Genomic DNA, 27311 nt, shown 5'->3' with positions numbered 1-27311 from the left:
CCCTCCCAGTCGGGGAACACTTCAACAGTCAAGGACATTCAGCCTCCGATCTTCGGGTAAGCATTCTCCAAGGCGGCCTTCGAGACACACGACAAGGCAAAATCGTCAAGCAGAAACTGATAGCAAAGTTCCGCACTCATGAGGACGGCCTCAACCGGGATCTTGGGTTCATGTCACGCTACATGTAACCCCACCTGACGTAGAGTCCTCCAGACTCGAGTCATCGTTGGCTTGTTCTCTCTACACAGATGCGGCCGGACCTGCTGTGATTTCCAGCAAAAAAAATCTTTTTTTTTATTGTTCTTTGTTTGTTTTTTGTTTTTCATACAGACCCCAGTATCTGCAACATTTGACCCCTGGTGACCCCACCTCATTGTTCTTTGATGTAATGTTTTCCTGACTGACCTGTTTGGACACCATCCACACTTTTGATTGCTGTGATTATCTCTCTGCCGAGGTGGGATAAAGGGCAGTTAGAAAGATTACCTGTAATCATCTGGCAGTTTTCTCTGACTATATATGCTGTGCCTATATGCATCTCTTCACTTCACCTGACGAAGGAGCAGCGCTCCGAAAGCTTGTGATTTCAAATAAAGCTGTTGGACTATAACCTGGTGTTGTGTGACTTTTCACATTTTTCCTACATCTAGTCTGTCTAGTCCTGTTAGAATTTTATAAGTTTCAATGAGATCCCCTCTCATTCTTCTAAACTCTAGCGAATACAAGCCCAATCGACCCAATCTCTCTTCATACGTCATTCCTGCCATCCCAGGTATCAGTCTGGTGAATCTTCGCTTCACTCCCTCCATGGCAAGAACATCCTTCCTCAGATAAGGCGACCAAAACTGCACACAATACTCAAGGTGTGGTCTCACCACGGCCCTGTACAACTGCAGCAAGGCATCCTTGTTCCTGTACTCGAATCCTCTCGCTATGAAGGCCAACATACCATTTGCCTTCTTAACCACCTGCTGCACTGCATGCTTACCTTCAGCGACTGGTGCACAAGGACACCCAGGTCTCGTTGCACTTCCCCTTTTCCCAATCTATTGCCATTCAGATAATAATCTGCCCAAAGAGATCTGCCTCCCTGCTTGCTTCTCCTCTCCTGTTTCTCCTGCTCCCTGTCGCCTGTCTATCTTTGCTCCTCGTCAGCTCCACTGTGGCCAAGCTTACTGTACTAATGCATTTGACCCTTGATTCCCTGGGGAAATTTGGAATTTGGGCGTTAGTGTAAAATGGATGCTATTGGATCAGCTGCCTGCTATACATCTCTCCCGATTTTCATTTCCATTGACTTCACTTGCTAAAAGCATACAACATAAAAATAGGAGCTATTAGAACACGGCTGATCTGTACCTCAACTACATTTACCAGCCTTTGCTCCATATCCCTTGGTACCCTTATCTAACAAAAATCTATCAATCTCAGTCTTGAAAATTTCAATTGACCACATTCTTTTGGCGGAGCGAGTTCAGATCACCACTACCCTTTATGTGAAAAAGTGCTTCCTGATTTCACTCCTATATGGCTTAGCTCTAATTTTAAAATTGTTCTCCCTGGTTCTAGATTCCCTCACCAGAGGAAATAGTTCTCTGTCTCTACCCTATCAAATTCCTTCATCATTTAAACACTCCTCAAACTTCTAAACTCAAGGTCATATAAGCCAAGTATTTATGCCATAATTTAACACTTTAAGCCCTGGTATAATTCATGTGAATCTGCACTGTACTCCTGCCAAGGTCAAAATATATTTCCTGAGGTTCTGTGTCCAAAACTGAATGCAGTGCTCGAACGCTTAAAGGCCAGCATCTTCGCACCACAAGTCCAGTAACTGTAAAGGTAGCTGTCAAATGCCTCTTAAAGAAAGTTCCTGCATTTATATAGAGCCTTTCACGACATCAGGATGTTCCAAAACACTTCACGGCCAATTAAGTATTTTGAATTGCAGTAACTGTTGGCATGCAGGGTAACATAGCAGCCAATATGCACACAACAAGGTCCCGCAAACAACAATGAAACAAATAACCAGATTATCTGTTTTTGGTGGTGTCAGAAGGCTGAACAAAATCTTACTTTTTTTTAAAAGTTGATTGGTGCCAGTTGGTACCAATACCTCAAACAATACCCCAGTAGTGCAATCATATGGGGACAAAACATCAGAGGGCAAAGGTGTGGTCTGAACTCAGCTGAGACTCAGTGCCACTGCTTCTAACTGGTGCTTATATTCGCACACAGGGTGGTGTTAACTATTACTTTTAGACTTTGTCTGGATTTATGATTTTCATTCTTTGGAGTTGTTCCTATCTGGTACAGTTGAAATTCCAAATCATGCAGGATGCTATTTCATGGTGGGTAGAGAGGCAACAAAAGCATGCATCAAAATCATTGATAATGGTAATTGTGCAGGAGCTTTTTTTTTAATACAATGTTGGAAACTGGGGTAGAAATTGGTACTTCTTTCACCCGTTTTGCGACAGGAACCAATGACCCGTGCCAAAAGGACGCCTGAAAGATGTCCGACCCAGTATTGGTTTGGGCAATTTTCAGGTGTTCCTGGTAGCTCCCCATAACGGTATTAGGACCCTTACATATGAAAATGAGTATTCCGATCGCACCCCCTTCATTGTCGCTCCATACCCCGGACCGCCGCGGGACTTACCTTCAGGCAGCTGCCAGTGAGGCAACAGACTCTGGCAGCTCGCCCAATTTATAATGATGAGGCCCAATTTTGAGCTGGTCTTAGGCCTCTCATTTCGGGCTGGTCTTAGGCCTCTCATTTCGGGCATGTGATGCGGCCACATCACCTCCTCCATGCCCGAAAATGGGCGCGAAGAATTTCTACCCCTTGTTCCCCAGCGCAATATCTTGTCTACATTTGATGATCCACTTCTTTCCATTGAAAAGCATATTAGAAATTGGGCTACCAAAACACAAACCGTTAAATTAACATTTTAGATATTGATGAGAAAATTTGTACCAGATATCAGGCATACTTAAAAGACAAGATTCTATAACCCAAGAAATATTGCATGCCTTATGTTCATACCATTGTTTTACTATGTAAATCAGTTAATGTACGAGTAACATAACAATGATATTTTGGTTTTATTAAGGATGACTGGAAAATAAATGTGTGGAAAATGGTACTCTCTTTCCTAATAACAGATTCAATACAAAAATAAAACAGTATCATCATGGAAGATAAAACAAGCCCTGGAAATCCGAAGTATGAAAGGACACTGACCGCACAGATCGATCATCGCTGCCTGTGACAACCAATGGTTTCTTAGGATGGGCTGCCAACCCCCAGAGCTCCCCTTCACAGTGGCCCTGCATTATCAGGAGAGGTTTATCTCGTTCTCGAACTATCACTTCAAATATTTCGCTGTCCTGGGTTCCTGCTAGAATACGGTCTGCTTTCCAGCAAACACTTCTGATAGACAAACCTTTTTAAAAAAAAGTGAAAGCAAAGTGATTGATAAGGAAAACTTTGGCACTACAATTATGCAGATGAATATCAAAAAGAAACTTGTATAAATTTAGAACAGTAACTGTTTGGCTAAATTTGGCTCTGTAGTGCCCATTGTTTGGGGGTGTGATGCATTGAGGAATGTGTGAGGGAACCTTCCCTGAAAGAATATCTTGGGAAGATTCATGAAATTTGTGACAACGACCTTTTTCTTATCGAGGAGAGGAATGCCAGTGTGGGGAATAAAACGCTTTTTCCACTGGTCACCCAGTGCGCTGCCAACTCAGGCATGGTATGGCTAATAAGGCATAGTAATCTTGAGGTCATCCAAATCTCGGCTGCCCGTGTCCTAACTCGCACCAAGTCCTGTTCACCCATCACCACTGTGCTTGCTGACCTACATTGGCTCCCGGTTAAGCAGTGCCTCGATTTCAAAATTCTCATCATTGTTTTCAAATCCCTCCATGGCCTCGCCCTATCCTATCTCTGTAATCTCCTTTAGCCCCACAACCACCCCACACCTCCCGCCCGCCCCCCGAGATATCTGCACTCTTCTAATTCCGCCCTCTTGAGTATCACTGATTATAATCGCTCAGCCATTGGCGGCCGTGCCTTCTGTTGCCTCGGCCCTAAGCTCTGGAATTCCCTCCCTAAACCTCTCCGCCTTGCTACCTCTCTTTCCTCCTTTAAGACGCTCCTTAAAACCTACCTCTTTGACCAAGCTTTTGGTCACCTAACCTAATTTATCCTTGTGGCTCGGTGTCAAATTTTTTTGTCTTATAATACTCCTGTGCAGCGCCTTAGGACATTTTACTACGTTAAAGGCACTGTATAAATACAAGTTGTTGTTGTTGACTAGATGTAGAAGAATGCACTCTTTTCTTTTCTGCCCTTGCAATGTGCCTTAACCATAATCTCAAAATAATTTCCTCTTCTGTATATCTTAGTAAATACAGTAATTCTTGCTGCTGAATTATGGACAGTTTGTGCTAGAGTGGCCCTTTCTGTAACGCTTCCTGCAGTAGCATCTCTAAAGGAGAATCTTGGAATGTTCTTGCTTTGCTTCTGACATTTTTTCAAATTTGGAAGTGGTTTCCCTTTAAGGGTGCCCAACAACCCTTTCAAAACTGCTGGTGCCAGATATTTGACCCCCTGACCCATGTGCACTGAAAATTTAGTTAAGTCATATTTTAAAGCACAGGGTCACCAGCACTTAGCACGATAGAAGAATGCAATACCTTTGTATCCCTGTTCAGTCTCCCGAAGATCAATTTTTGTGATCGGTTTGAAATCAGTGTCCCATAGTCGGATGCAGCCATCTCTCCCGCCAGTAGCAAAACCTTCTTCACAGACGTACATACTGAATATGCCTGCCTACCAAGATAAAAGAAATTAAACTGAGTAGGCACTTTACATAATAGATAATTTAAACTGCAATGTCACACAACTATATTTGACACATAATGGTAAATTCACTGATCCTGCGTTACCAGCAGGGAGCAATGCTCAAAGGGAACCCGGGTTGGAGATACCACTATAACAATAACATCAATCCTCTGCCCCTCTCCCCACCCAGCAGTCCTGTATCAGTGAATTTACCCTATAAACTTGTACCTCAAGATTACTTACTATGCCTTATTAGCCAAACTATAAACACTATACATGCTAATTAGCAAAAACACAAGGACTCAAATCATCTAATTTGCCACTGCTCTGCATCTACAGCACTTGTAGACCTCAGCTGATGTTAGATGATCTTATCCTGGAGTAGACATATGAATCTGTAAAATATTGAAAATGGTGAGAGGTCTCAGAATTCCAAAAGATGCGAAAGTGGCAGGGCAGAAATACGTGAATTGAACTTCATCATTATCAGAAAAGAATAAAAACAAATTCAGTATGGACAGCCCCAAACAGAGAAAAATAAAGTGGAGAAAACAAAGGACAATTAAAGTGAACCAAGAAAGCAAAAGGAACCCCAAAGGAAAGCCTAGAAAGGGAATAATGAATAGTTCATTTGGAGAAAAAAAACACATTTCGGTGAGCAGAATCAAACACTCTTGAAGGCCAGGAGAATGGGATCCATACTGCCATTGGCCCCTTGCAAAGCATTAGACTTCAACGGCCCCCTCCATGTTTGCACCTGTCAGCCTCCATTTCCGATCGATCCGCAGCCCCTTATGCACATTTCCGATACCTCTCCCCACAAGTTTCCCCGTCATTAACCAGTTCCTATCTTTATGTTCTTGCCTTAAAGCATTTAACTATAAATTTTCTCTTTTTAAAATTGATGGTAGAAAGTCACATGCTGGGGCATGCAAATTCCTGAAATGCTCCCAATGTGTGCCAGGAAAATTGGAAAATTTAGTGCATTATTAGTGAGTTTGCTGACTTATACAGTCTTTAATAAACATAAAATTCCATAAATGAGCAAATGATAGCTCATAAAATGCTCAGATGTTCCTAATCAAGTTACCAAGATTTTATATATTTGAAAATCTTTAAACTTCAAAAATGGTTCAGAAGAGAGAGGTTTTTAAACTAAATTATCAACAGCAATATATTTTCTATAAATAATCTCTGGTTTATTTTCTAATAGTCAACAAATAAACCATGATAACAGCTACTTCTGTACACGAGTATTGACTTGTTAAAAAATGTAAATAAATATCAGGCTTGCTTGAAATAAAGCTTTGAGCATTCAATCACCAGTTTCTTTTGTCTTTTGGAAAAAAAAGTAAAGAAACTCTCAGAGTCTCACTCTTTAATTCCCATTGATGCACACATTTCACACTGGGAAATTCTGATAAATGCATATGCTCAAAATGTGCAGTTTGCACACTGGGAAATTCTGCAAATAGCACAGGCTCATATTGTGGTTGAAAGCTCTCAAAGTGCTGTAAGAAAAAATATCCAAAGCCCTGGTATTTAAATACATAAGAGACAATCCAATGCTAAATTTATTATGCGATATGTAATTTCTCTTTCTCACAGAATCCCTAGTGTCAGAGCCTGTCCCACATGTATGCCTCCGCCTCTATGAAGACGAGGAAATCTATTTACCTTTCCGCACAGCAACCACTTGCTTCTCACAAAATAAAAGCTGGGATCAATTGGTATCTGCACTAAGACAGAGTTGTTTGGGTTGATCAGTGCAGAAAAGACAGATGTAATATTAATCAAGCTAACCATATGGTGGGACAGCCTTACAGTGGCACAGAATATGGTACTAAAGGAGTCTTAAAGAACTAAGTAGTAGGAGCAGGAGTAGGCCATACGGCCCCTCGGACCTGCTCCGCCATTCAATAGAATCATGGCTGATCCGAACCTACTCACGTCCACTTCCCTGCCCTCTCCCCGTAACCCCTAATTCCCTTATCAGCTAGGAAACTGTCTATCTCCGTTTTAAATTTATTTAATGTCACAGCTTCCACAGCTCTCTGAGGTAGCAAATTCCATAGATTCACCACCCTCTGAGTGAAGAAGTTTCTCCTCATCTCAGTTTTGAAACGGCAGCCCCTTATTCTAAGATTATGCCCCCTAGTTCTAGTCTCACCCATCAGTGGAAACATCCTCCCCGCACCCACCCGATCAAGCCCCCTCACAATCTTATATGTTTCGATAAGATCGCCTCTCATTCTTCTGAATTCCAATGAGTAGAGGCCCAACCTACTCAACCTTTCCTCATAAGTCAACCCCCTCATCTCCGGAATCAACCGAGTGAACCTTCTCTGAACTGCCTCGAGAGCAAGTATATATTTTCTTAAATATGGAAACCAAAACTGTACGCAGTATTCCAGGTGTGGCCTCACCAGTACCCTGTATAACTGAAGCAAGACTTCCCTGCTTTTATACTCCATCCCCCTTGCAATAAAAGCCAAGATTCCATTGGCCTTCCTGATCACCTGCTATACCTGCATACTAACCTTCTGTGTTTCATGCACCAGGACCCCCAGATCCCTTTGTACTGTAGCACTTTGCAGTTTCTCTCCATTTAGATAATAACTTGCTCTTTGATTTTTTCTGCCAAAGTGCATAACCTCACACTTTCCAACATTATATTCCATCTGCCAAATTTCTGCCCACTCACTTAGCCTGTCTATGTCCTTTTGCAGGTTTTTTATGTCCTCCTCAGTCACTGCTTTCCCTCCCACCTTTGTATCGTCGGCAAACTTGGATATGTTGCACTTGGTCCTCTCCTCCAAATCGTTAATATAGATTGTAAAGAGTTGGGGTCCCAGCACTGACCCCTGCGGAACACCACTAGTTACTGATTGCCAACCCGAGAATGAACCATTTATCCCCACTCTCTGTTTTCTGTTAGATAGCCAATCTTCCACCCATGCCAGTATATTACCCCCAATCCCGTGATTTTTTATCTTGTGCAGTAATCTTTTGTGTGGCACCTTGTCAAATGCCTTTTGGAAGTCCAAATACACCACATCCACTGGTTCCCCTTTATCCACCCTGTTTGTTACGTCCTCAAAGAATTCGAGCAAATTTGTCAAACATGACTTCCCCTTCATAAAACCATGCTGACTCTGTCCGATTAAATTATGCTTATCCAAATGTCCTGTTACTGCTTCCTTAATGATGGACTCCAACATTTTACCAACCACAGATGTTAGGCTAATTGGTCTATAGTTTCCAGCCTTTTTGTCTACCTCCCTTTTTAAATAAGGGCGTTACATTAGCAGTTTTCCAATCTGCTGGGACCTTTCCTGAATCCAGGGAGTTTTGGAAAATTACCACCAATGCATCCACAATCCCTACCGCTACTTCTCTCAAGACCCTAGGATGTAAGCCATCAGGTCCAGGGGATTTATCCGCCTTAAGTCCCATTATCTTACCATCTCCTTAGTGATATTAATCGTGTTTAGCTCCCCCCCCCCCCCTATAGCCCCCTGTTTGTCCAGTGTTGGAATATTTTTAGTGTCCTCTACTGTAAAGACTGATACAAAATATTTGTTCAGCGTATTTGCCATCTCCATGTTCCCCACTACTAATTTCCCGGTCTCGTCCTCTAAGGGACCAACATTCACTTTAGCCACCCTTTTTCTTTTTATATAACTGTAGAAACTCTTGCTATCTGTTTTTATATTTTTTGCTAGTTTACTTTCATAATCTATCTTCCCTTTCTTAATTAATCTTTTAGTTATTCTTTGCTGGCTTTTAAATGCTTTCCAATCTTCTATCCTCGCACTAGATTTGGCTACTTTATATGCCCTTGTTTTCAGTCGGATACTGTCCTTTATTACTTTACTTAGCCACGGATGGCTGTCTTTTCTTTTACGCCCCTTTTTCCTCAGTGGAATATATTTTTCTTGAAAGTTATGAAATATCTCCTTGAATGTACACCACTGCTCATGTACCGTCTTACACCTTAATCTATTTTCCCAGTCCACTTTAGTCAACTCTGCTCTCATACCTTCATAGTCTCCTTTATTTAAGCTTAGTACGCTGGTTTGAGATCCAACTCTCTCACCCTCCAACTGAATTTGGAATTCAACCATGTTATGGTCACTCATTCCAAGGGGATCCTTTACTAGGACATTTTTTATTAATCCTGTCTCATTACACAGGACCAGATCTAAGATTGCCCGCCCCCTGGTTGGTTCAGTAACATACTGCTCAAGGAACCCGTCCCTAATGCACTCTATGAACTCTTCCTCAAGGCTGCCCTGCCGAATTTGATTTGTCCAGTCAATATGAAAGTTAAAATCTCCCATGATTATAGCTGTTCCCTTATTACAAGCCCCAACTACTTCCTGATTTATACTCCGACCAATAGAGTTGCAACTGTTAAAGAAGCCACTCAAAGGATGCTCCGTTCTTTGTTCTCTCCTTTGTGAGAAGAATTATGTTGTCAGTAGATTGGTTCTGTAGTTTGAACCATATCCTGTTGGGGTTCCATGTTGACCTGGATTGACAGCCATTTTGGAGCCAAGGTGGTTGCTTTGGGTGGAGTTGGCAAATATCCTGGTGGCGATGATGAACTGCAATATGGAAGCTTTGACCATTTTATCAACACAAAGGGAAGCCCAAAGGGGAATATCTGCAACCCAGAACAGTAAACCTTAAAAACTTGCAATGAGGAGGATGAATGGTGATGAGAAGCCCACTGTGTACAGCAGTCAGCAGTCTTCCAGGCAATTTGCTACAACAACCCACTCAGACTAACCCAGGAGGTGAAGAAGATAGCCAACAATCTAGGTGCTTGGTGGGTCTGCAGGAGAGAAGGGCAGTGAGTGTTTGGAGAAAGCTCCCTCCTGGTTGGATCCCATCTAAGGACATGGTAGACCTTGACAAGTGAGTCACAATCCCAGTCCAGACATTTCCGCTCCTGGGCCTCTCCACTACGAAATGCGCAGGGCCCAGGTATCCCAGGGGCACATGCAGTTCACAAGCATCCCTGGGATCACGTGGGCCATGGGGAACCAATGAAAGAAGGGAATCCCCCTGTCTTCATACTTTTGACAGGTCTCTCAGCTTAGACCCATCAAAAGTATGAATGGAGATCACTCCAAAAACACATCAAAACATTAAAAAAAAAAAATTTAAATCATGTTTTTAAAATTAGCTAAAATTACATTAAATTAAATATTTTAAACAAAAATTTTATTTTTTGAAAATAAAATTAAAGTTTTTTTACGGGGCTAAAAATAAACGTACTTTTAAAAAAAAGTATTTTTAAATTATAAATGAGTGAAATTTTTTTTTTTTTTTTTACTTTTTAAACTCTTATGCTGGTAAAAGCAGGCCGTACGCCTGCTTTTACTAGGTGTAAGATTTTTAAAGGATTTCAGCGAGCGGAGGTCCTGCAGAAAGCGGATCTCTCCACCCGCAGAGGCCCTTCTCCAGGGCAGGCATCCGATCTGTCAAGAGGATTCTTGCACTTGCGAGGTCCCTACGGGTGTGTACACAGCTCGTACACACCCGAAGGGATCGGAAGATACGGGCCAACATTTCAGGTCTGTGACCCTTCATCAGAACTGGAAAAAGTAGTAGAGACTTTTAAGCAAGTGTAGGGGCAGGGAAAGGGGAGGGGAGGAAAGAACAAAAGGGCTGGTCTGTGATAGGATGGAAGGCAGGAAAGATTAAAAAAACAAAAGGGATGATGGCGCAAGGAAAAAGGAGATGGTAATGGGACAAGTTACGAAGATTCTGCCGTTGCCATTTACACCTCATCCAGTCATCTTTTGTTTCTTAACTTGTGCCATTACCATCTCCTTTTGCTTTGCACCATTTTCTGTTGTTATTTCAGATTTCCAGCATCCGCAGTATTTTGCTATTGCAAATAGAAAGGTGCCACAAATAGCAATGAGATAAAAGACCAGTTAATCTGTTTTGGGAGGTGTTGATTAAGGAATAAATGTTGGCCAGGACATTGGGAGAACTCTTTTACTCTTCTTCGAATAGTTCCATTGGTTTATTTAATTCAGGTTGGGAGAGCAAGACAAATGTGACACTTTGAGGTGTCGTCTTCAATGCTGATCTTCCAACTAAGAATGCCTGTGAGCACCTAATGCTGTATTTAAATCCCACTCCAATGGACATAACAGAATTGATCAATTGCAAATAAAAACATTGTCCCAGCTAATACCAAAGATGAAAATATTTCACAGAAAACAAAAAGCACAACTAGCAGCAGTGGGACTGGCAAATGTTGGTAAAAACAAAGTGCTGTCTCGTGGATCTAGCTCTGTTTATGTACAGAGTTGTAAAATTATGTGGTTCATATCCTCAATGTCATGAGGTCAACACATCTTAAAGCAAAGCCACCCCTCTTGTGATTTTCCCCAGGTGATTGATGTAGGTGTAGATGGAAAGTATCTGGAGTGAAGAACAAAGCAGCACACCGCATTGGAGACTTTTTGTGCTGGGGGAGCAAGCATATAACCTGTGTCTCATCCAGAATGTCTTCAAGTTCACAATGCAATGTTCCATGGCTCATTCAGGAGTGAGGAAGATTAGATTTTATAGAAGTCCTGTTAATTAACTCTAGTATTTTTGTTTACAAATGATGGACTGTTAGATTGAAAAAAATCATTGTAAAATGTTTATATTTGTAGGTCATTCTTTCAACTTATCGGTGATTCTTAAAATAGTTAGGTTTTCAAACTGATATGCTGATGTTTTTTCGTTTCCTGGCCTGATGGAAGACACTCCAGCATCCAACCAGTGCCAAGGTCTGCAGAGGCACAAGGAAAGAGTCTTTCCGCTGTCAATTGGTGCTAAGGAGCCTGCTCCACCTAGTGCCATGGATGGTCCTAAGCATTATAGGTAAGTTTCAGCGAGTCCATTGCCACTCCAGAAGAAACCTCTATTATCTGACTTGGGTGGTGCTGGCCCTGCTTAAAACATCGTACCATTCAGAGGACTAAGCCTATATATTCGGTCACGCCTATTTTTTGGGTGCGGGGGGCACAGGAATCAATCCCTGTGCCTGAATGGTGAGGCCTGAGGTGCACCCAATATTGGGCCCTGGGCCTCGTTACCATCGAGCTGGCAAGCTGCTCACAATAACAGGCAGCTCACCGGCGAAGTGGGATGGAAAATCAGGCCGATGTGACGCCAGCGGCAGTTCGCAGATAAGTCATTAAAGGGGACCAGGGAAGGGGGGCGATCGGGTCAGGAAGAAATGGCTACAGGGTTGGGGGGGTGGTAGCGGTGGCAATCGGGAGCGCAGGGCTGCGGTGGCCCACGTTCTTTAACTGAGAGGGGCAATTCAGGTAAGTAAATTCTTAACTTATTACTTGCGGCCTAACACACGATCCCTTTAAGACCTGAGTGCAGACGGTGCCGGCTGCCTCAGGGCAAACTAATCTTGCAGTGGGGGCCTCAAACTGGTGTTATTTACATATGCAAAGGGCCTGATGCCTGTTTCAGGCATGGGCACTGCACGCCAATTTTTTGGTCTTTACCAATATGCACTTCTTGCTCCAAATGAGCATGCGCTTCCTACCCACCATATTGGAGGCTTAGGAGACCATTAAGCACCCAAAGAACAGGCACTGTGCAGCTAAATATCTAGACAGGTTGACTCAGGCCCCTTAACTAAGGTCTCTCTCTGAGAGTAAGCTTTACAGTACTTGGAACGTCAAAGTCCTGTTGTGCATTTAATTTAGGCCATTACCGCTGATCATTTTGGATACCACCATATATGCTAGAAGATACTAATCTAGTCCAACTGTTTGATCAGCTGTATTTTCCTGTTTTATTTTATTTCACATGAAATTGTGTCCAAGTGTTTCACACTAATTTGATTTTCTACTGTAGTGTTATTATAGGAACTGATTGGGCCATGCAATTGAATTGATCCTGCTCTAATGCCACACGCTAAAGTAAGACTGTAATCCTTCATTAAAATTCTGTACATGGAACATTGTCATCATAGGATATAAAATGGTTGATTCCACATTCCTAGCGGGGAGAAACACTTGTGATTTTCAGACCATTAACTTTCATGGGTGGAAAATCACAAGATGTGGACCTGGAATTTCCTGTGATATGCTCCCTATGAGCACTGCTTTCTGCTAGCATCTGACAGTACTGTGATCTGGTCAAAGTCTAGCTGTATTTGGAGGTGGGCTCCCAGGGTCTGGAAGCACTGGCAGGAAGGTAGCAGAGTTCCAGTAACACTGGAGAGGGAGGTTCGAGGAACACTGGTGGGAGTTTTGAGCAACACTGGGGGTAGGCTCGGGATCTGAGAGCAGTAAGGAGGGAGTTCTCAGGTTTATTGGATCAGGGAGCATGGCAATGTAGTCTAGGGTTTCTGAGCACCGAGAAGAAGTCACAGGATTTAGGAATGATCTGAGGAGAAAGATCCTGGGGTCGATTGGAAGTTGCTGGGATCTGGCAGTATTGGGGGGAGCAGGGCCTATCACGCCCGAATGGGATCCAAACTGCTGTTGGCCCTTAAGAACCATCAGCAGGAGGAGATAAGGAGGAGAGGGAAGGGGAAGAAGGGAGGGACGAGCGCCGGGCGAGGAAATAAGAGGGGAAGAGGGAAGGGAGGACGTGGGAGGAGAGGGGAAGGGGTAGCAGGGGTGGAGGGAAGAGAGAAGGGGATGGGAGAATAGAAGGAAGGGGGAAAGAGGAGAGGGGAGTGGGGAAGGATTGAGAGAGTAAAGGAGGCGGGAGGGGGCTGGTTGTCAGGCATCTATATTGGGAGGGAGGGGGGAGGTGGGTGGTAAGAGAGAGAGGAAATTGCATAGGCCTCAAAAAAGTGTCATAATGACAATGAAGATTGCAGTGCCACATCTATGCATTTTCTTTTGTCGATGTAGCTGAGTTTGGAAGGAGGATCAGAGGTGACACATTACAGGCAGCTAAACTTGGCGAGTAGGGATATTGCAGGCACATGAAAAAAAGGCTTGTGTGGGGAACGGAGATTTCCATCAAGGCTGGATAAAGGCGATGAAAGGAGGTCAACAGTTTGTCTGGGTGGAAAACAGTCCACATTTAGACTAATATGGTGTGCCTGGAGCCACTTTTGAGGATGAAAGTCATCGGGAGGAGAGACATCAGTCCATTTTAGCAGGGAGTGGGGGTTAGGTAGATTACACACCAAAACCTCCACTGCCCAAGGTGATAGAATTTTTGGTTGAGGGATTTCTGTTGGGGTAACTTCAAGTACATTAAAATGTTATACACGTTCAAATTGTTAAACATTTGCATATTGAATTATCATTGGCCCGCAGGCATCTGTAAGGAATACCTATTATATTCACATGTGATCACATGCTGAGTTGTCATTGGCCTGCAGGCATCTGTAAGGGGTCCTAACTCCATCTTGTCCCCACTGTACTGCTGTGAGTAAGATCAGGCCTAATGCTTCATAAAAGAGTTTAAACTGTAATACTCCGTTGTCCTGCAATTTATTATTTTTGTACAAAGTGTGCAAAACAAGACAGTTAACATTTTCAAAAGGCTAAAAACTCACCTGTAACTCACGTTTAGCCAGATGTCTGACGAAGAGAGGAACTTAAGAACACGAATTGTTTCAAAGCCACCTGCTGGCCGTAGTGCAGCAGTGCAGGGAGACGCAAACCATGCTTTTCTAAAGGAAATTGCAGAATGGGCTTTTGAGACTAATAAACATTATAAAGGATTGAGTGTTCTAAATGGGAAGGATCCTATTAAAGCGCCATCTACAGACTCGCAGGCTATTACAAATGTAATGTAATTAACAGCAATTTTGTAAGGAATGTTGATGGATGACAGGACATACACATTTCAGTAATATATTAGTCAGTAATCCGTTGTGTTGCACGCAGGGAGTCAAGACCATTGGGCCCAGATGGCAGAGGGGAGAATGGGATGGAAGAGAGAGAGGGTGGGGGGGGGAGGTGGAGAGCGAGAGGGCGGCGCGGGGTGGGGGGAGGTGGAGTGCGAGAGGGCGGCGCGGGGGGGGGGGAGGTGGAGTGCGAGAGGGCGGCGAGGGAGAGGGAGGTGGAGAGTGAGAGGGCGGCGTTGGGGGGGAGGTGGAGAGCGAGAGGGCGGCGCGGGGGGGAGGTGGAGTGCGAGAGGCCGGCGCGGAGGGGAGGTGGAGAGCGAGAGGGCGGCGGTGGGGAGGCGGAGAGCGAGAGGACGGGGGGGAGGTGGAGAGCGAGAGGGCAGCGCGGGGGGTTAGGTGGCGGGCGAGAGGGTGGCGTGGGGGGAGGTGGCGAGCGAGAGAGGGGGTGGCGAGCGAGAGAGGGGGTGACGAGCGAGAGAGGGGGTGGCGAGCGAGAGAGGGGGTGGCGAGCGAGAGAGGGGGTGGCGAGCGAACGAGGGGGGTGGCGAGCGAGAGAGGGGGGTGGCGAGCGAGAGAGGGGGGTGGCGAGCGAGAGAGGGGGGTGGCGAGCGAGAGAGGGGTGGCGAGCGAGAGAGGGGGGTGGCGAGCGAGAGAGGGGGGTGGCAAGCGAGAGGGGGTGGCGAGCGAGAGGGGGGTGGCGAGTGAGAGAGGGGGGTGGCGAGAGAGGGGGGTGGCGAGCGAGAGAGGGGGGTGGCGCGCGAGAGAGGGGAGTGGCGAGCGAGAGGGGGGGTGGCGAGCGAGAGAGGGGGTGGCGAGCGAGAGAGGGGGGTGGCGAGCGAGAGAGGGGGGTGGCGAGCGAGAGAGGGGGGTGGCGAGCGAGAGAGGGGGTGGCGAGCGAGAGGGGGTGGCGAGCGAGAGAGGGGGTGGCGAGCGAGAGAGGGGGTGGCGAGCGAGAGAGGCGGTGGAGAACGAGGGGGTGGAGAACGAGAGAGGGGGTGGAGAGCGAGAGAGGGGGTTGGAGAGCGAGATAGGGGGGTGGAGAGCGAGAGAAGGGGGTGGAGAGCGAGAGAGGGGGGTGGAGAGCGAGAGAGGGGGGTGGAGAGCGAGAGAGGGGGGTGGAGAGCGAGAGAGGGGGGTGGAGAGCGAGAGAGGGGGGTGGAGAGCAGGAGGGGGGAGGGTGAGGGCAGAGAGCGAATAGGACAAGAAGGCTATTATACAATATTTCAAAGCTCCAGGTGCGGGCCAGCTATCAGCTCTTTGGAGCGAGTGCTTTTTCGGGAGGTGATATCAAGAGTACCTCATCAGGCATGTTATGGAGTCTTTTTTTCCCCACTTCAGTTACACTTGACATAGAAAACATATTGGGCCTGAATTTGCGGTTGGCAGCGTAGCTAAGGAGTACGCCACCGACATCGCAAGGCAATCCGCACCTGTCTCATGCGATCCTCCCTACGAGAACTTCCTTTCAAACGCTGCAGAGTTCCGCGCAGCGTACTCCCCCATGGAGCCCAGGAGCGCACTGTTGTGTGTATGCACACCTGGGATCACGTGGGGCAGTGGTTCTTTTACTGCCTCACTCTTAGCCAATTGCCAATCCAATACTCCCAAAGTGAAATTCTGGGTAAACTCAACAGGAATACTGGGGACCTTTTTTTGTCTCTCCTTCATACAGATAGATTTAAGTTTCTATTTAATTCAATGTGACTCTGGAAAAAATTCTATCGTTCTCTCATAACAACAAAAGCATATTACAAACCTCCTTTTAAAACAAAATATTGCAAAACTTTAATTGTGCCAATTTTTGCTATTACAAACTTCTCATTATAACAATCAGTGCAGACCACTCATAATAAACTCTGTTATTACAAACTATTTGTTATGTAAAAATTCATTGTCACAAACTGCATTGTAAAAAAGAATCTAACACTGAAAGGCTGCCATTATAATAAATTCTGTAACTGTAATCTTCTCATTGTCACAATCTGTTATTGTAAATCTCTCATTCGAACAAAGTATGTTTATTCAAAATTCACAAACATCACTCTGATTATTAACTTCTCATTTTAAAAAAAAGGTTACAAACCACTCATTTAATGCTTTATTCAGTGTGCTTATAAACACTTCATTATGATAACCTCTTAAAACAAATCTCCCATTATAGCGATAGCAAAATACTGCAGATGTTGGAAATCTGAAATAACAACAGAAAATGCTGGAAAAACTCAGCAGGTCAGGCAACATCCGTGGAGAGAAATTTGAGTTGCCTGACCTGCTGAGTTTTTCCAGCATTTTCTGTTGTTATCTCCCATTATAGCATTGTCTTGTTACAGATCTGTTTGTTATTAAAATTTTCTCATCCTGTCCCCTTACGCTGTGCAATAGGCTTTCTACGCCTGTTTGTACAAGACTTAAAATTTTCAGCGTAATTACCTCGCAATTATCAGCACGTTGATTTGTATGAGGAGGTGAAAGACGCAGCGAAGCCTCTACTTATTCGGAACTTGACAGAGCGCAAGTTCAGGATTTAGTGCATTAAATCCTGAATTTGCGGTCAGTTTCAAAGGCGGTATGACAGCGTACTCTGACAGTACGCCCTCCTACCGACCACAAATTCAGGGCCATTGTGTTAAGACTGTAGTTGTATCACAATAACCTAATGACCAGTGCTTGTAAATTGGGTTGAATGGGGAGTTTTAATTCTAAGACAAAGTGCCACTGGGTGGCTTTGCACTTAGTTTTGCGTGACAGGGATTTAACACTGTGATGTCACATACAGGCATAATGGGTACTGCAGGTAAATGTTGACACCTTTAAAAGGCATCTTCCCCATTGAAATACTATAGTATGACTTTTCAATGCATTTTGAAATGAAATACTGTGACCCACTCAGCGATTTTAATATATAACAGATAAATAACACAAGTCCTTTTACATGGGGTAAAAGTAAAAGATGAAAGATCTGTGTGATGCACCAGGTAGTAATGAAAAAAGTAATTTGTAAATGAAGGAAAATTCAAAGCTTCCATGCCTATATTTTGTTTTCTAAGCACATTTACTGTTGTCAGAAAATATTAAGTGTACACCATGCTGTGGCAGCAAATGTAAATAGAATTTATTCTTGGCACTCTGTGATACCATACTCATCTTTAGCAGCCGCTCCCTGCTGTTACAGTAGTGTGTACATTTTGAAGATCACATTACTTCATGTAAACAGGATGAGAAGGTAGGGAGAAATGGCAGAACTTAATCATTTGACCCTCTAAAGCTGAAAAATTCTTTGAAAATGTTCAGAAGGATGTAAACCATGTACTTGCCATTGATTTTATGATTGAAACAGCAACCAAGTCCATTGATAAAACATATTAATGTCATACTGATGAAAGAAAACTATGTACTGTGTATCAGTTTTACTTACTCCATGAGCTCCCTGAATTGTGCGGACCAAATTTAGCCCTTTCCAGACGTAAATATCGCCATTTAATGCACCAGAGTATGTAGTTTCATCTTTAGCACAAGCTAAACACAGAATGGTCTGAAGGTCACCAGTTTTACCAAAAATGCCCCTTTTGGGTGTTAGTGCATTCCCACATAATGTCCAGAACTGTAGGATGAAAAGGGGAAAAAAAACTCATAAGTCTACACACTCTGGAAAAGAAATCAACATTTTTCATTGAATCATTACTTTTACAACACAGGAGGTACCAATTTGGTTCATCATGCGTGTGTTAGTTTCTTAATTGGAGCTATGTGCATCTTCCTGCTTTTTTCAGTTTGCCTCTTATGTTCTTTTTCAAGTACTTATCCAATTCCCTTTTATAGGCCTAGAAATTGAGTTGACGCCGCGCCAGGGCTTTAGCGCCGGAAATTTAGCGCTGGCGCTAATTCCCTTGCGCGCGCCAAAAATTCAGTAGCGCCGCGCCCAGACGGCTGCCGGCGCTACTGGCGGGCGTGAGCGCCTCCCAATGGGCGCTGAGTGCCGAATTGCGGCGCTAATCCGGCGCTGCGGCACCCGATGCGGTGCGGCAGGCTGGGGAAGTGCAGGCCTCCTCCTTCAGTTAAGGAGGAGCTGCCTGCACCCGCCCGCTGTCCGTTCAAATATTGAAAAAATGAGCCCGGCACCTCGGACAAGTGCCGGGCTTGCAGGCCAGACGCATCTGTTCTGCGGGGGGGGGTGGAGGAGTCCGGGGAGGGAGGTGCGGGCAGGCAGCCGACGGGAAAGCGGCCGGCCGCCGCGCGACCTTAATGCGCCGGCGCTAACTCGGGGAAGACTCGGTTGCCAGAGTCTTAGTTGCGGCTGCCACGGGCGAGGCGGCCGCAACTGAATTTCGGCGCTGGGGCCCGTCGGCATGGCAACCGGGACGCTGCGCACACCGATGACGTCATCGGTGCCGGCGCAGCGCTACCGGCTTAACGCCGACGGAAGGGCCCCACTCAATTTCCCAACTGGCCATAACTCCGGCGCTAGGCCCTCTAGCGCCTCAAATGCGGCGCTAAGGCTACTCAATTTCTAGGCCATAGTCTCTGCTTCAATATCCACTTATAGCAAGTCATTTCGTGTTCTAGAAAACCCGTCTGAAAATTGTTCTTCAAACCTCCCACTTTTTTTCATGATAATCCTGAGTCTATGTCCCCTTGTTGCCAATTCACTTACCAACAAAGACAATCCTTCACTATTTACCTCTGAAAATCTTTCATGATTTTGAAATTTTCCATTTGCAAAGTGGTTATCACATTGAACAGCGAATAACTTGCTTTTAAATTTGTGCAATCCTCCATTTTATAGAAAATATGGATAATTTTGATCATTGTTTTTAAAATGTCAATTTTCAAATCATGGAAACACTTGTGCCTGGTTTTCTTTCCTGCTTGGTTAGTCCAATGATGTCACCATCAGAAGGCATCATTGTGTGCTGGAATGCCTCCATAGGAAATAGAAGGGGTTGTAACTTGGACCAGCCTGAGAGCTGCTCTGGAGCTGTAGGGCCCTGGGAAATTGCATTTGCCAGCTGGAAAATTTGCATTCCCCACCTATCGTGTGGTTTCTCTGGATCATTATTAGACAAGCGTGACCCTGAATAAATAAATATAAAGTGAAATAAACAGGAATAAGTCTGCTGGGAAAAAGGGCAAGGAGTTAACTGGAATTAATATAGGAAAATGCCAACATATTAAAAGGGTAATCAGAGGAGCAAAGAGAGAACTAGAAAAAGCACAGCTGCATAGGCAAAACGTATCAGTAAAAAAATCTTCCATGCATACGGCCTTGAAATAGAAGACTGACACAAAATATTAAATATTCTGAATTCATATTTCCTCTACGTATTCACAAGAGAAAACATGAGCAACATGCCATCCTCAGAGATAACCAAGGCAAAATAAATAGCTTTGATATAAATGAGATGGAAGTGCAGACTAAAAGGCCTTAAAACAAACAAATCCCCAAGCTTAGCCGGTGTTTATACCAGAGTGCTAGGAGAGGCCTGGGAGAATATTTGTGAGGCATTGATAATCATTATGAAGGAAGCCCTGAAAACTGAGGAGATACTAGTAGATCGCAAAAAGGTTATTGGGGTGCCTATATTCAAAAAGCACCACAAAGTAAAAAGTGGCAACTACAACCCCATTAGCCTAACTTCCATTCCATGTAAAATAATGGAATTGATTATTGAGTAAACTTGAGGATTATCTGTATAACAATAACCTAGTAAACAGCAGTCAGCAAGGATTCAGAATGGGAACATCCTGCGTGATCCATCTCCTTGACTCCTTTTGAGGAGGTGATGATCCATGAACTGAAAAAACACAAGTTTGTGTACCTAGACTTCCAAAAGACACTTAACAAAGTTCTACATAAAAGACTATTAACTAAACTCAAAACTGTGGAGTTTCAGGATAAATCTTGTGAATGGATAAGAAATTGGCTGAAGGGTAGAAAACATTAGGTACTGATTAGAGGAGTTATGGCAAGGTGGAGGGGAAATATTGAGTAGGATGCCGCAATGCTTTGTGTTGTTCTTGTAACTTCCTTCTTCATTCTTCACGATAATCCTCAGTGTATGCCCTCTTTCTAATTTATAGCAATGATTTGAATTCAGAATCTCAATGGAAAGCAGTCAAATTGGCAGGTTATACCAAACTAGAAGGGGCAGTGGAATCAAAGGAGGCAGCTCAGAAATTATAGAATGACTTGGACAAAATATGTATGTGACAGAGCAATGTCAGATGAAATTTGAAGCAGATAAGTGTAAAGTACCACACAGGGAAAGGAAAAATGGGTAATACACATACACCATGAAAGGTTTTGAAATAACCAAGAATGAAGTTGAAAGGGACCAAAGAAACTTAATAGATTCAACACTCGACATGTCCAACCAATACAAATCAAAAAAGGCAATAGAATGTTGAACTGCATAACCAAAACAGTAACATACAAGATAGAGGAAGTTGTTAGCAAGTTGTACAGTGTCCTGGTCAGACTGCACCTTGAGTACTGTGTCCAGTTCTAGTGACCAAGAGACAAGAAAGACATTCAAGCCCTGAACAGGAGTGCCGCGAAGGAGCAGCACTAGGCATACCTTAGAATGAAGTACGAACCTAGTAAACTCAGAGCTACCTGCTAATTAAACATCAAAACCAGCAAGCTACAGACAGATATAAGCAGTCCAACAATCAAAGGATCAGAGAATGATGGTGGACAAGCAGGCAACTAACAGGAAGAGAAGGCTTCCAATCTGAACCACGGTGATGCAAGAGACAAAGCTGATGTTTGCAAATATCTTCAGCCAAAGTGGCAAGTGGAAGATACTTCTCAGTGTCTTCCCAAGGTTCCCACCATCACATATATCAGTGTCCAGCCAATTCAGATCACTCCACATGACATCATGAAGTGGCTGGGTGTACTGGGCACAGCAAAATGCTGAAAACCTGTGCACCTGAGCTAACCGCTCCCTAATAACTATAAAAGTGGCCCTAGCCAACAACATGAAAGATTTTGTAGGTATGTCCTAACCACAAAAAAAAGGATAAATCTAACTTGGACAATTAATGCCCTATCAGCCTCCAACTAATTATCAGCAAAATGATGGAAGGAGTCATCAATAGTGCCATTAAGTGACTCTTACTCACCAATAATCTGCTCACTGATGCTCAGTTCAGGATCCGCCAAAACCACCTGGCACCAGACCTCATCACAGTCAGAGCTGAATACCAGAGGAGAGATGAGAATAGCTGCCCTCAACATGAAGGTAGCATTCGACTGAGTATGACACAAGGAGCTCTAGCAAAACCAAAGTCAATGGGGGTCAAAGAGAAATGGTTCCAGTGGCTAGAGTCATACCTGATGCAAAGGAAGATGGTTGTGGTTGTTGGAGGCCATTTATCATAGACCCAGGACATTATTATCTTTATTCATTCATTCATGGGATGTGGGCATTGCCAGCAAGGCCAGTATTTATTGCCCATCCATAGTTGCCCTTTGAAAAGGTGGTGGTGACCGGCATTCTTGAACCTCAGCAGTCGGTGTGGTGAAGGTACTCCCACAGTGCTGTTAGGTAGGGAGTTCCAGGATTTTGACCCAGTGATGATGAAGGAACGGCGATATATTTCCAAGTCGGGATGGTGTATGACTTGGAGGTGGTGGTGTTCCTATGCGCCTGCTGCCCTAGGTGGCAGATGTCAGAGTTTGGGAGTTTCAGTTGAAGAAGCTTTGGTGAGTTGCTACAGTGCATCTTGTAGATGGTACACACTGCAGCCACATTGTGCCGGTGGTGGAGAGAGTGAATGTTCAAGGTGGTTGATGGGGTACCGATCAAGCGGGCTGCTTTGTCCTGGATGGTGTAGAGCTTCTTGAGTGTCCTTAGCACTGCACTCATCTAGGCAAATGGAGAGTATTCCATCACACTCCTGACATGTGTCTTGTAGGTGGTGGAAAGGCTTTGGGGAGTCAGGAGGTGAGACACTCGCCATAGAATACCCAGCCTCTGACCTGCTCTTGTAGCCACAGTATTTATGTGGTTGGTCCAGTTAAGTTTCTGGTCAATGGTGACCGCCAGGATGTTGGTGGTGTGGGATTTGAGAATGGTAAGGCCATTGAATGTCATGGGGAGATGCTTAGACTCTCTCTTGTTGGAGATGTTCATTGACTGACATGTGTGGTGCGAATGTTACTTGCCACTCATCAACTCAAGCCTGGATGTTGTCCAGGTCTTGCTGCATGCGGGCACAAACGTCTTCATTATCTGAGGAATTGCGAATGAAACTGAGCCCTGTGCAATCATCAGCGAACATCCCTACTTCTGACCTTATGATGGAGGGAAGGTCATTGATGAAGCAGCTGAAGATGGTTGGGTCTAGGACACTGCCTTGAGGATATTGCATGATGCAGAGTTCTTCAGGGAAGCATTCTCAGCTCAACTATCATCAGTTGCTTCATCAGTGATCTACCCTCATTTTAAGGTCTGGAGTGGGGCTATTCCATGATGATTCCACAGTGCTCAAATTCACTCACAACTGCTCCAATAATGAAGCAGTCCATGCCAGCCTACAGCAGGACCTGGGTAACATCCAAGCTTAGGCTGATATGTAGCATGAACGTTACCTGTGACTTAAGTGCCAGGTAATGACCATCTCCAACAAGAGAAATCTCAGCCATTTCCCCTTAACCTTCAACAGTACCATGGTCATGAAGTCCCCCCACCATCAACATCGTGGGGATCAATATTACCCAAAAGTTGAACTGGAGGAGCCATTTCAACAAGAACAGGGCAGAGGCTGGGTACTCTGCGACAAGTACCTCTCCAACATCTACACAGTTCATAGTTCATAGTTCATAGTTCACAGGAAGTGATGACATAACTTCCCGGAAGTTATCATTTTTATCACATTCTTCCCTCCTGCAGGATTAGGAGGCTGTGGTCTACCTTTTGGTCCGCAGCCGCCGAACAAGGAAGAGTCGCACCCGTTTGGATTCCCGTCGTAGAGGGTCGCTGGTCCGCTTACATGCGGTTGGCCATTGGTCAGAGTCTGTGTGGCCTGGATTCCCCTGTGAAGGGTCGGGGAGATCATGGCTTCGAGTACGAGCCCCAATAGGTTCAAAGTCGGACTGCCTCTGTTCAGAGGGAGGTGCAGAGCTGGTCTGTGGCGGATCAGTACTTTCATGCGCGGTACTGGGAGGGTCGCAACCTTGAGCACGGGGTTCTACCGGCACCAAGCTAGTTGGTGTCCAATCAGGATCCTGGAGAGGGGTACCCGATAGGTCCCAAGAGTTTCCTGGTGAAATGCCATCACCCGATGTCCCACTAGGTCCTGGTGGGCAGGGAGCCAGATCCCGTAATGATACGGTAGATTCTCGGCCGTCGGAATATCGTATGTTTGCATAGGTGGGGTTGGCATCGGTTAGTTCGACCTCGTCTACAAGAGGGTCATTTTTAGACGTCCGAACGTATCTTCGGAGTAATACAGGTCCAGGAGTAGTTAGCCATGACGGGAGTGATGTCCCATGAGATGAGCGACGCTGGAATCCAAAGAACCGCTCATGAGGTGTAGTATTTGTGGCTGTAGAAAGCAGGGACCGTATAGAGTGCAATGCATCCGGAAGCACTGTTTCCCATTGCTGGTCTGGTAGGCCCCGAGATCTTAAAGCGAGACGTACGGAATTCCAGATGATACCGTTATACCTCTCTACCTGCCCATTTCCGATGGGGTGGTATGGTGTTGTTTTGCTTGTAGCAATTCCCCGTTCTGAGAGGTAGTCCTTGAGTTCCCTTGACATAAAGGATGGACCCCGATCTGAGTGAATATAAGCCGGCATGCCACAGAGAGAAAATACCTGCTCAAGGCAGCAGATTACTGTGGACGCCAGCATATTGGAGCAGGGGAAGGCAAACGGAAAACGTGAATATTCGTCGATCATGGTGAGCAAATATGTGTTCCGAGTTGAAGAGGGCACTGGGCCCTTAAAATCGATGCTAAGTCGTTGCATCGGTTGGGTTGCATGTATGAGTATACCATCTGAGGGGCGGAAGAACTGAGGTTTTAATTCCGCACAAAGCCGGCATTCTGAGCATATTTTCTTTACATCTCCAGTGGAAAAAGGGAGATTCCGTGATCGTACGAAATGTAGCATGCGCGTAACGCCAGGATGACACAAACCATTGTGGACATCCATGAGAGTGGAGGATGACATAGTGGAGCAAAATGCCCGTGTGAGGGTGTCCGGGGCCACATTCTCCTTGCCAGGCCGATAGAGAATGGTATAACCAAAAGAGGCCAGTTCCATCCTCCAAAGTTGTATTTTATTATTCTTAATTTTGGTTCGTTTTCGATTATCGAGCATGAAGGCGACTGATCGTTGGTCCGTGATCAATGTAAAGTGCTGGCGAGCTAGAAAATGGTTCCACTTCCGTACTGCCTCTATGATGGCTGTGGCTTCTTTCTCAACCGGAGGATAATGTAGCTCGGCACCTTGTAAGGTCCTGGACATAAATGCTACAGGACGACCTTCCTGATTCAGAGTAGCCGAGATCGCCACCTCCGAGGCATCACATTCAACCACGAAAGGGAGATTCTCATCAATGGAGTGAAGAGCCGCTTTCTCCAACTGTTTTTTGAGAAGGTTAAAGGCTGCAACAGCCGCTGTTCCCAGTGGAAATGATCTAGCATGCAGCAAGGATTGGATTTTGTCCGAAAAATGAGGAATCCATTTAGCGTAGTATGCAAACAGACCGAGAGCCCGACGTAAAGAAGCCGGATTCTTAGGTGACGGGAGCTCTTGGAGCGGGCGAAGTCTTTCTGGGTCTGGCTTAATGATACCATTGCCTACGCAGTAGCCAAGGATGTTGATGGTCGGTTGCGACTCAACAGATTTGGATTCATTCAGGGTCAAATTACGGCGATGGAGGGCATCCCGAAATTTTTGGAGGTTGGAGTCGTGTTCCTGTTGATCGTGACCTGCAATGGTAATGTTATCAAGATAGGGAAAAGTGTCCCTTAGGTTTTCCTGCTTAACCAGGCCATCCATTGCCCGTTGAAAGACAGCCACTCCATTAGTAACCCCGAATGGGAGGCGACGAAATTGGTACAGCCGTCCATTAGCCTCAAAGGCTGTGTACTGCTTATCTGAGACCTTCAAGGGTAACTGATGATAGGCACTTTTTAAATCGTAAGTTGAGAACACTTTGTATTCGGCCAGTTTATTAACCATATCATCAATGCGTGGCAATGGGTAGGCGTCCAAGTCGGTATATTGATTGATGGTTTGCGAATAATCGATGCATAGTCGCTGTTTGTGAGGTTTTAGAGGGTTCTTGACAATGACGACTTGAGCCCGCCAGGGCGACGAACATGGTTCAATGATATCCTCTGCTAGAAGTTGAGAGATTTCAGCCGCAATAAAAGATTGGTCTTCCTGATTAAAGCGCCGCGATTTCGTTATTATCGGTTGGCATTGAGGCGGAATACTGGCAAATAATGAGGGTTCATCAAGTGAAGCTGCTGATAATGCACAAAATGGTAATTTAGACGGTATATTAGAAATAGTAAGTCCGGGTTTGGATCCACCAAACTCAATGGTGAGTTTCTTATGCTGTTTTTGGAAGTCCAGCCCTAAGAGGAGATCACTACATAAGTCTTTGAGCACCGAAAGTCGGGTGGAGGGATACATACAACCATGAAGTGTCATATCAACAACACAAAAGCCGGAGATTCTGGTATTAAGTGATGACTGGGCCATCGCAATTGCCTGGTCCGATGGGAAGACATGTAGTTTCAATTTCGCAACAATCTGTTCCTTAATGAAACTATCAGTACTTCCTGAGTCAATTAAGGCATCTAAGGTATGCCCTTTAATTGAAATTTTTGTGGCTGCCTGAGACAGGTTCTGTGGGCAAGCAGCTGTAATTGGTGTCGTTGCACAGAGAGTGGCTAAAACTCTCGGTGTGCTTCTTCGGGAGAGAGCTCGAGAGGAAGCTTGATAGGTCCTAGCTGGAGCATCTTGATAGGCCCTAATTGGGGCAGTTCGGTAGGCCTTAGCTGGATTGGCCCTCGTAGAGGCCCTTGATAGGCAAACTTTAGCAAAGTGTCCTTTTTTCCCGCAATAACTGCAGATTGCATTGCGAGCAGGGCAGGTTTTCCTAGGGTGAAAAGCATCTCCACAAAAGAAGCATTCCTTCCTAGATTGCCAAGAGGCTGCTAAAGTGGAGTCGTCCTCCTCTTCTTCATCAGAATTATCAGAATTAGATTCCCCCATGATAGGGTTCACCTGAGACCGCTTGAATTGTCTGGTTGCAGCTACAGCAGCAGATCGAGATCTGGGCAGCTGATAGAGGTCTGCATTTCGCTTTGCCAAATCCAGTGAACAAGCTAGGTCAAAAGCTTTTTGTAGCTCAAGTGTTTTACTTTCTAGTAGACGCTGGCGTATAAATGGAGAGGCAATCCCGCAGATGAAAGCATCACGAATCATTTCTTGGCGGTACAGCTCAGCTGAGGCTGCCTGAAAGTTACAATCTATGCTGAGCCTGCGAAGTTCTTGCAGGAATTCGTCAATTGATTCCCCTGGCCCTTGTCGGGCTGTGGCCAGTAGATGTCTAGCATAGACCTCATTTG

General features: G+C 44.9%; 1 protein-coding gene across 8 annotated transcripts in view; it reads right to left on the bottom strand.

Moving 5' to 3' along the window:
• The window catches only part of eml6 (EMAP like 6), an 844856-nt gene that overhangs the window by 569473 nt on the left and 248072 nt on the right, over positions 1–27311 (bottom strand). For 6 of the 8 annotated variants that reach the window (XM_085981349.1, XM_085981353.1, XM_085981346.1 and 3 more), the window contains 3 exons: positions 18127–18312; positions 4711–4846; positions 3248–3449 (listed from right to left, as the gene is read on the bottom strand). In XM_085981349.1, the coding sequence (XP_085837475.1) occupies positions 3248–3449; positions 4711–4846; positions 18127–18312 (524 nt within the window). Of the gene's footprint in view, positions 1–3247; positions 3450–4710; positions 4847–14417; positions 14535–18126; positions 18313–27311 lie in introns of those variants that run through there. The other 2 variants (XM_085981354.1, XM_085981352.1) reach the window with 2 other exon arrangements.

Source organism: Somniosus microcephalus, chromosome 3 (assembly GCF_052327205.1).
Source record: "Somniosus microcephalus isolate GS21.2 chromosome 3, FLI_Smic_1.0, whole genome shotgun sequence".
In the NCBI taxonomy this organism is placed as follows: Eukaryota; Metazoa; Chordata; class Chondrichthyes; order Squaliformes; family Somniosidae; genus Somniosus; species Somniosus microcephalus.
Note: the sequence above shows the minus strand (reverse complement) of the source record. Positions and strands in the feature narration are given on the sequence as shown.